This window comes from Dendropsophus ebraccatus, unplaced genomic scaffold, assembly GCF_027789765.1.
Source record: "Dendropsophus ebraccatus isolate aDenEbr1 unplaced genomic scaffold, aDenEbr1.pat pat_scaffold_649_ctg1, whole genome shotgun sequence".
Taxonomy (NCBI): Eukaryota; Metazoa; Chordata; class Amphibia; order Anura; family Hylidae; genus Dendropsophus; species Dendropsophus ebraccatus.
Genome location: NW_027210248.1, coordinates 14,308 through 24,276, shown reverse-complemented (window position 1 = coordinate 24,276; position 9,969 = coordinate 14,308). Strand labels below are relative to the sequence as shown.

The following is a 9,969-nucleotide window of genomic DNA, read 5'->3' as shown; positions in this document are numbered from 1 at the left end:
TCCTGGCCCTCTGCCAGGTCCCCTATTGTGTCAGCACACTTGTGTGCCCAACTGGCACTGGCGTCACAAAGTAACATCTTAAGGTCCGGCTGTATCTCAGCCAACCACCACCGGAGTGGCATCACACCTCACCGCCTAGCAAGTGACCGGGCCAATCCTCCGACACAACATCACGGGGGGGCTCACACCACAGATGCAGCCTATGCTGCAGTCTGGATGCAGCCTATGATGCAGTATAGACAGAGCCCCTGGTGCAGTTTGGACGCAGCCCCTGGTGCAGTGTGGATGCAGCCTATGATGCAGTGTGGACAGAGCCCCTGGTGCAGTGTGGATGCAGCCTATGATGCAGTGTGGACAGAGTCCCTGGTGCAGAGTGGTTACAGCCTATGGTGCAGTGTGGATGCAGCCTTTGATGCAGTGTGGATACAACACCTGATGCAGTGTGGATGCAGCCCCTGATGCAGTGTGGATGCAGCCTATGATGCAGTGTGGATGCAGTCTATGATGCAGTGTGGATGTAGCCTATGGTGCAGTGTGGACAGAGCCCACAATGCAGTGTGGATGCAGCCCCTGGTGCAGTGTGGATGCAGCTCCTGGTGCAGTGTGGATGCAGTATATGATGCAGACCCATATGCAGTGTGGATGCAGGCTATGATGCAGTGTGGATGCAGCCCCTGATGGAGTGTGGATGTAGCTCCTGATGCAGTGTGGATGCCACCCATGGTGCAGTGTGGATGCAGCCCCTGGTGCAGTGTGTATGCAGCCCCTGGTACAGTGTGGATGTAGCATATAATGCTGTGAGGATGCAGCCCCTGATGCAGTGTGGACACAGCCCCTGTGCAGTGTGGACGCAGACCCTGATGCAGTGTGGATGCAGCTCCTGATGCAGTGTTGATGCAGCCTATGATGCAGTGTGGATGCAGCCCATGATGCAGTGTGGATGCAGCCCCTGTGCAGTGTGGATGCAGCCCCTGGTGCAGTGTGGACGCAGCCCCTGATGGAGTGTGGACAGTCTATGATGCAGCCTATGCTGCAGTGTGGATACAGCACCATATGCAGTGTGGATGCAGACTATGATGCAGTGTGGATGCAGCCCCTGATGCAGTGTGGATGCAGCCTATGATACAGTGTGGACGCAACCCCTGATGCAGTGTGGATGCAGCTCCTGATGCAGTGTGGATGACGCCCATGGTGCAGTGTGGTTGCAGCCCCTGGTGCAGTGTGGATGCAGCCCATTGTGAAGTGTGGATGTAGCCCCTGGTACAGTGTGGATGCAGCCTATGATGCGGTGAGGATGCAGCCCCTGATGCAGTGTGGATGCAGTATACAGTGTGGACAGAGCCTAAGCCTGCTGTGTTCGGCTAGGTTCACACTGCGTTTTCAGCATCCGTTTAACGCATCCGGTTTTTGCAAAAAAACGCATGAAAAACGGATTGCAAAAAACGGATTCATTTGTGTGCATCCGTTTTTCCATTGACTTCCATTATAAAAAAAAAACAGATCCGTTTTTTTGGCGGACCAAAAAACGTTGCTGACCCTATTTTTCTGGACGTTAAAAAAAACGGATCCGTTAAAACGGATGCTGAAAACGCAGTGTGAACCTAGCCTTCTATAGTTGTACATCACTGTTCTGTATGTCATATACTCAGGGCCTTATTTACCATTAGGCACCCGTGGTCCGTGCCTAGGGCAGCACCTTGCAGGGGGGCAGCACCAGGGAGCAGGGGGACAGAAAAAAACTATTTTTTTTTGTTTTTATTTTTTAGTTTCCCTCCTCCCGTTCAGACTTGCCAGTAAATCTGGTGTCTTTTCCAGGGGGGTGGGGGGTATAATGGTATTGGTCAGGTCTGGTATCGCCAATAGGTGCATGTAGATGGGGCGTCTTCAGGTTAGTGCCTAGGGCAGCAGCAACTGGTAATACAGCCCTGCATATACTGTATATACTGTATGACAGGGAACATGGATGCCTAGCGGCTTCTAACCTATCAATGAATCAATTATTGTGGTGAGAAGGAAGTGACAGTCAGGCATCCTAGTGACAGCTGACGGACAGCACTGACAGCAGGAAGGCAGCCGAGCCTGTAGTAGTGACAGCTGGGCTGGGAGCAGGCACACGGCTCAGACACAAGGAGACGCTGAGGTAGAAAGTGCTGACCGGCAGGAGCCGCATGTGAGCAGGATGCAGCCGGCGCACATGACTCCCCCGGGCGGCAGCACACCGGAGCGCGGAGCCGTCAGCTGGGACAGGACGGGGCGATGCTGCTTTGTCTGCGCTTCCTCTGCTCCTGCCGGCTACTAATTACTCTGCCGTGGGAGAACTGCCACAAGCTGATTGGCTACATCCTGGAAGAGGGCGGGCTTACGTTTTTCCGAGTTGTTGATTGGTTAGAGGTGGAGCGTAGCACAATCTCCCCATCCCTGTGCTGCACCGGCTTCTGCGCTCATCCTCGCCCGGTGTCCTTTGCATGTGGCTGAAGGGTGGCAGCGGCACTGAGAATGCTGGGGATCATCAACCTGCAGGGACTCACCCGGGAGCTGTCACTCTACCTGGAGAGCCAAGTGCGGGTGGGGCTGTTCGGCTCCGGGGTGGGCTTGTCCTTGGTGCTGGGCTTCGGTGCAGCCTATGCCTGTTACTACCTTACTGTCATCGCCAAGGTAAGAGGCGGCATGTGCCCCGACCTCCTGGCGTCACCTGTGTGATTCCTGCAGACATTGTGTGACCGTCCCTTCTTGTCCGCAGAAACCTCAGCTGGTGACCGGGGGAGAAGCCTTCTGTGGCTTCCTGCAGCAGCACTGCCCGGCGGTGGCGGAAACTTACTACCCTACGGTGTGGTGCTGGGAGGGCAGAGCCCAGACCCTGCTGCGACCATTCGTCACTGTCAAGCCGCTAGTGCATTACAGCAAGTGAGTATAGCTCCTCTAGTGTACAAGTGGGGTACACCAGCCCCCCCCAGCACTATACACCAGCCCCCCCCAGCACTATACACCAGCCCCCCCCAGCACTATACACCAGCCCCCCCCCAGCACTATACACCAGCCCCCCCCCAGCACTATACACCAGCCCCCCCCCAGCACTATACACCAGCCCCCCCCCAGCACTATACACCAGCCCCCCCCCAGCACTATACACCAGCCCCCCCCCCCAGCACTATACACCCCCCCCCAGCACTATACACCAGCCCCCCCCCCAGCACTACACCAGCCCCCCCCCAGCACTATACACCAGCCCCCCCAGCACTATACACCAGCCCCCCCCCAGCACTATACACCAGCCCCCCCCAGCACTATACACCAGCCCACCCAGCACTATACACCAGCCCCCCCCCAGCACTATACACCAGCCCCCCCCCCAGCACTATACACCAGCCCCCCCCAGCACTACACACCAGCCCCCCCCAGCACTATACACCAGCCCCCCCCCCAGCACTATACACCAGCCCCCCCCCAGCACTATACACCAGCCCCCCCCCAGCACTATACACCAGCCCCCCCCCCAGCACTATACACCAGCCCCCCCCCAGCACTATACACCAGCCCCCCCCAGCACTATACACCAGCCCCCCCCAGCACTATACACCAGCCCCCCCCCCCCCAGCACTATACCCCAGCCCCCCCAGCACTATACACCAGCCCCCCCCCAGCACTATACACCAGCCCCCCCCCCAGCACTATACACCAGCCCCCCCCCCAGCACTATACACCAGCCCCCCCCCCAGCACTATACACCAGCCCCCCCCCAGCACTATACACCAGCCCCCCCCAGCACTATACACCAGCCCCCCCCCCAGCACTATACACCAGACCCTCCAGCACTATACACCAGCCCCCCCCCAGCACTATACACCAGCCCCCCCCCCGCACTATACCCCAGCCCCCCCCCGCACTATACACCAGCCCCCCCAGTACTACACACCAGACCCCCCACAGCACTATACACCAGCCCCCCCCCCAGCACTATACACCAGCCCCCCCCCCCCCCCCCCAGCACTATACACCAGCCCCCCCAGGACTACACACCAGACCCCCCCAGCACTATACACCAGACCCCCCCCAGCACTATACACCAGCCCCCCCCCCCCCAGCACTATACACCAGCCCCCCCCGAGCACTATACACCAGCCCCCCCCCAGCACTATACACCAGCCCCCCCAGCACTATACACCAGACCCTCCAGCACTGTACACCAGCCCCCCCAGCACTATACACCAGCCCCCCCCAGCACTATACACCAGCCCCCCCCAGCACTACTCACCAGCTGCCCCCCAGCACTACACATCACTTCACAGCTGTACACCCAGCACTACACATCACTGCACAGCTATACACCCAGCACTACACATCACTGCACAGCTGTACACCCAGCACTACACACCAGCTGCCCCCCAGCACTACACATCACTTCACAGCTGTACACCCAGCACTACACATCACTGCACAGCTGTACACCCAGCACTACACACCAGCTGCCCCCAGCACTACATATCACTGCACAGCTGTACACCCAGCACTACACACCAGCCACCCCCCAGCACTACACATCACTGCACAGCTGTACACCCAGCACTACACATCACTGCACAGCTGTACACCCAGCACTACACATCACTGCACAGCTGTACACCCAGCACTACACACCAGCCACCCCCCAGCACTACACATCACTGCACAGCTGTACACCCAGCACTACACACCAGCTGCCCCCAGAACTACACATCACTGCACAGCTGTACACCCAGCACTACACACCAGCTGACCCCAGCACTACACATCACTGCACAGCTGTACACCCAGCACTACACATCACTGCACAGCTGTACACCCAGCACTACACACCAGCTGCCCCCAGCACTACACATCACTGCACAGCTGTACACCCAGCACTACACACCAGCTGACCCCAGCACTACACATCACTGCACAGCTGTACACCCAGCACTACACATCACTGCACAGCTGTACACCCAGCACTACACACCAGCTGCCCCCAGCACTACACATCACTGCACAGCTGTACACCCAGCACTACACACCAGCTGCCCCCAGCACTACACATCACTGCACAGCTGTACACCCAGCACTACACATCACTGCACAGCTGTACACCCAGCACTACACATCACTGCACAGCTGTACACCCAGCACTACACACCAGCTGCCCCCAGCACTACACATCACTGCACAGCTGTACACCCAGCACTACACACCAGCTGCCCCCAGCACTACACATCACTGCACAGCTGTACACCCAGCACTACACACCAGCTGCCCCCAGCACTACACATCACTGCACAGCTGTACACCCAGCACTACACACCAGCTGCCCCCAGCACTACACATCACTGCACTGCACAGCTGTACACCCAGCACTACACACCAGCCACCCCCCAGCACTACACATCACTGCACAGCTGTACACCCAGCACTACACACCAGCTGCCCCCCAGCACTACACACCAGCCCCCCCCCAGCACTACACCAGCCCCCCCAGCACTACACATCACTGCACAGCTGTACACCCAGCACTATACACCTGCGCCCCCCCAGCACTACACATCACTGCACAGCTGTACACACAGCACTACACACCAGCCGCCCCCACAGTACTACACACCAGCCCCCCCCAGTACTACACACCAGCCCCCCCACCCCCCCAGTACTACACACCAGCCCCCCCAGTACTACACACCAGCCCCCCCAGCACTACACACCAGCCCCCCCAGCACTACACATCACTGCACAGCTGTACACCCAGCACTATCCACCAGCCCCCCCCCCAACCCCCAGCACTACACATCACTGCACGGCTGTACACCCAGCACTACACACCAGCCACCCCCCAGCACTACTCACCAGCCGCCCCACCCCCCAGCGCTACACACCAGCCCCCCCACCACTACACATCACTGCACAGCTGTACACCCAGCACTACACACCAGCTGCCCCCCAGTACTACACACCAGCCCCCCCAGCACTACACATCACTGCACAGCTGTACACCCAGCACTACACACCAGCCCCCCCCCAGCACTACACATCACTGCACAGCTGTACACACAGCACTACACACCAGCCGCCCCCCAGTACTACACACCAGCCCCCCCACCCCCCCAGCACTACACACCAGCCCCCCCAGTACTACACACCAGCCCCCCCAGCACTACACACCAGCCCCCCCAGCACTACACATCACTGCACAGCTGTACCCCCAGCACTACACACCAGCCCCCCCCCCAACCCCCAGCACTACACATCACTGCACGGCTGTACACCCAGCACTACACACCAGCCACCCCCCAGCACTACACACCAGCCGCCCCACCCCCCCAGCGCTACACACCAGCCCCCCCAGCACTACACATCACTGCACAGCTGTACACCCAGCACTATACACCAGCCACCCCCCAGTACTACACATCACTGCACAGCTGTACACCCAGCACTACACATCACTGTATACCCAGCACTACACATCACTGCACAACTGTACACCCAGCACTTCACACCAGCCGCCCCCCAGCACTACACACCAGCCGCCCCCCAGCACTACACACCAGTATCAGTGCACTACACAACAGCCCCCCCCCCCAGCACTACACATTAGCCGCCCCCAGCACTACACACCAGTATTAGTGCACTACACACCAGCCCCCCCAGCACTACACACCAGCCCCCACCAGCACTACACATCACTGTACAGCTATACACCCAGCACTACACATCACAGCTGTACACCCAGCACTACACATCACTGCTATACACCCAGCACTACACATCACTGCTATACACACAGCACTACACATCACAGCTGTACACCCAGCACTACACATCACTGCTATACACCCAGCACTACACATCACTCCTATACACCCAGCACTACACATCACTGCTATACACCCAGCACTACACATCACTGCTATACACCCAGCACTACACATCACTGCTATACACACAGCACTACACATCACTCCTATACACCCAGCACTACACATCACTGCTATACACACAGCACTACACATCACTGCTATACACACAGCACTACACATCACTGCTATACACACAGCACTACACATCACTGCTATACACACAGCACTACACATCACTCCTATACACACTGCACTACACATCACTGCTATACACCCAGCACTACACATCACTGCTATACACACAGCACTACACAACAATGCTATACACACAGCACATCAGCATCAGCACACAGCTATATATCCAGCACTACACATCACTGCTATACACACAGCACATCAGCATCAGCACACAGCTATATATCCAGCAATACACATCACTGCTATACACACAGCTATATATCCAGCACTACACATCACTGCTATACACACAGCACATCAGCATCAGCACACAGCTATATATCCAGCAATACACATCACTGCTATACACACAGCACATCAGCACACAGCTATATATCCAGCACTACACATCACTGCTATACACACAGCACATCAGCATCAGCACACAGCTATATATCCAGCACTACACATCACTGCTATACACACAGCACATCAGCATCAGTGCACAGCTATATATCCAGCACTACACATCACTGCTATACACACAGCACATCAGCATCAGCATCAGCACACAGCTATATATCCAGCACTACACATCACTGCTATACACACAGCACATCAGCATCAGCACACAGCTATATATCCAGCACTACACATCACTGCTATACACACAGCACATCAGCACACAGCTATATATCCAGCACTACACATCACTGCTATACACACAGCACATCAGCATCAGCACACAGCTATATATCCAGCAATACACATCACTGCTATACACACAGCACATCAGCACACAGCTATATATCCAGCACTACACATCACTGCTATACACACAGCACATCAGCACACAGCTATATATCCAGCACTACACATCACTGCTATACACACAGCACATCAGCACACAGCTATATATCCAGCACTACACATCACTGCTATACACACAGCACATCAGCACACAGCTATATATCCAGCACTACACATCACTGCACAGTTGTCCATTTTCTTACATCGACCGGGCAGAACATGGCACAAACATGCCAGTACTACACCATCCACTGTTACATAGTGCTGACATGTAGAGAGAACATGCCACTGTGGTGTTATCAGCATTTTTAGAATGTTGGATGGGATTTTTAGGGACTGTTTGGGACAGCGTATCCCCCTTTGTTAATGATAAGAATATTAGCAGCCACCTTGGAGTTCTGTCATCATATAAAGCATGAGGCTGTGGGGACACTGCAGGTATACCAAAAACTTACTAGGTTTTGAAAGCAGAACCTGAAAAAGCAGTTAAGAAGAACAGAACAGCAATAGAAGTGACATGTCATTTCTTCTGCATGGAGTCACTTTAAGGTCCCATTGAAATAAATTATAGCTTTAAAGGGGTAGTGCGGCGCTAAACATTTATTCACAAAATAACACACATTACAAAGTTATACAACTTTGTAATGTGTGTTATGTAAGTGAATGGCCCCCGTCCCCATGTTCCCCCCCATCCCGAAAGTGTGGTGCATTATACTCACCGCATTACTGTCGACCCCTGGCTGCGATCTTGGGTCAATGACGACATTTTCGGGAGGCCGGCCGAACCACTCCAGCGGCTGATGACGCGGCAGAGGGGGGCCGGCATGAGGGATGGCTGGAGTGGTTCTGCCGGCCTCCCGAAGATGTCGTCATTGTCCCAAGATGGCGGCCGGGAGTCGACACGAATGCTGTAAGTATAATGCACCACACTTCTGGGGTGGGTGGGGGGTGACATGTGGAAGGGGGTGATTCACTTACATAACACACATTACAAAGTTGTATAACTTTGTAATGTGTGTTATTTTGTGAATAAATGTTTAGCGCCGCACTACCGCTTTAAATGAGTGTTCCAGCCTTTAACAGTTATCCCATATTCACAGGATAGGGGATGAGTCAGATTGTAGGGGATCCAACCTGTGGGACATCTCCCTTTCCCCCCATGTTCTTGGGAACAGGGACCCAAGTTTTTCGTTGTAATAGAGGGGCAGATTACCCGTGCACTGCTGCCCTAGTCACTGTCTATAAAATACAGCGCTCAGTTATCTCCGCTGCTCCATTACAAGAAGTAGACCTGGGTTCCCGTTCTCAAGATCAATGCTGATATAAATATGGAATTTATAACACCGCTTTAGTCAGTGTGAACATGCAGTTATAGTATACACCTCATATGTCACCATGCAGTTATAGTATACACCTCATATGTCACCATGCAGTTATAGTATACACCTCATATGTGACCGTGCAGTTATAGTATACACCTCATATGTCACCATGCAGTTATAGTATACACCTCATATGTCACCATGCAGTTATAGTATACACCTCATATGTCACCATGCAGTTATAGTATACATCTCATATGTCACCATGCAGTTATAGTATACACCTCATATGTGACCGTGCAGTTATAGTATACACCTCATATGTGACCGTGCAGTTATAGTATACACCTCATATGTGACCGTGCAGTTATAGTATACACCTCATATGTCACCGTGCAGTTATAGTATACACCTCATATGTGACCGTGCAGTTATAGTATACACCTCATATGTCACCGTGCAGTTATAGTATACATCTCATATGTGACCAAGCAGTTATAGTATACATCTCATATGTGACCGTGCAGTTATAGTATACACCTCATATGTCACCGTGCAGTTATAGTATACATCTCATATGTGACCAAGCAGTTATAGTATACACCTCATATGTGACCATGCAGTTATAGTATACACCTCATATGTCACCATGCAGTTATAGTATACACCTCATATGTCACCATGCAGTTATAGTATACACCTCATATGTCACCATGCAGTTATAGTATACACCTCATGTCACCAGGCAGTTATAGTATACACCTCATATGTCACCATGCAGTTATAGTATACACCTC

The 9,969-nt window shown here is 54.0% G+C and overlaps 1 protein-coding gene across 1 annotated transcript; it reads left to right on the top strand.

Moving 5' to 3' along the window:
* Positions 1-2,444: 2,444 nt before the first annotated feature.
* Positions 2,445-2,904, top strand: LOC138778151 (phospholipase ABHD3-like; the record flags this gene model as incomplete). Its single annotated transcript, XM_069956416.1, has 2 exons — positions 2,445-2,655; positions 2,741-2,904. Coding segments are annotated over exons 1-2 (323 nt in total), but the record flags the coding sequence as incomplete, so codon positions are not given.
* Positions 2,905-9,969: the final 7,065 nt, after the last annotated feature.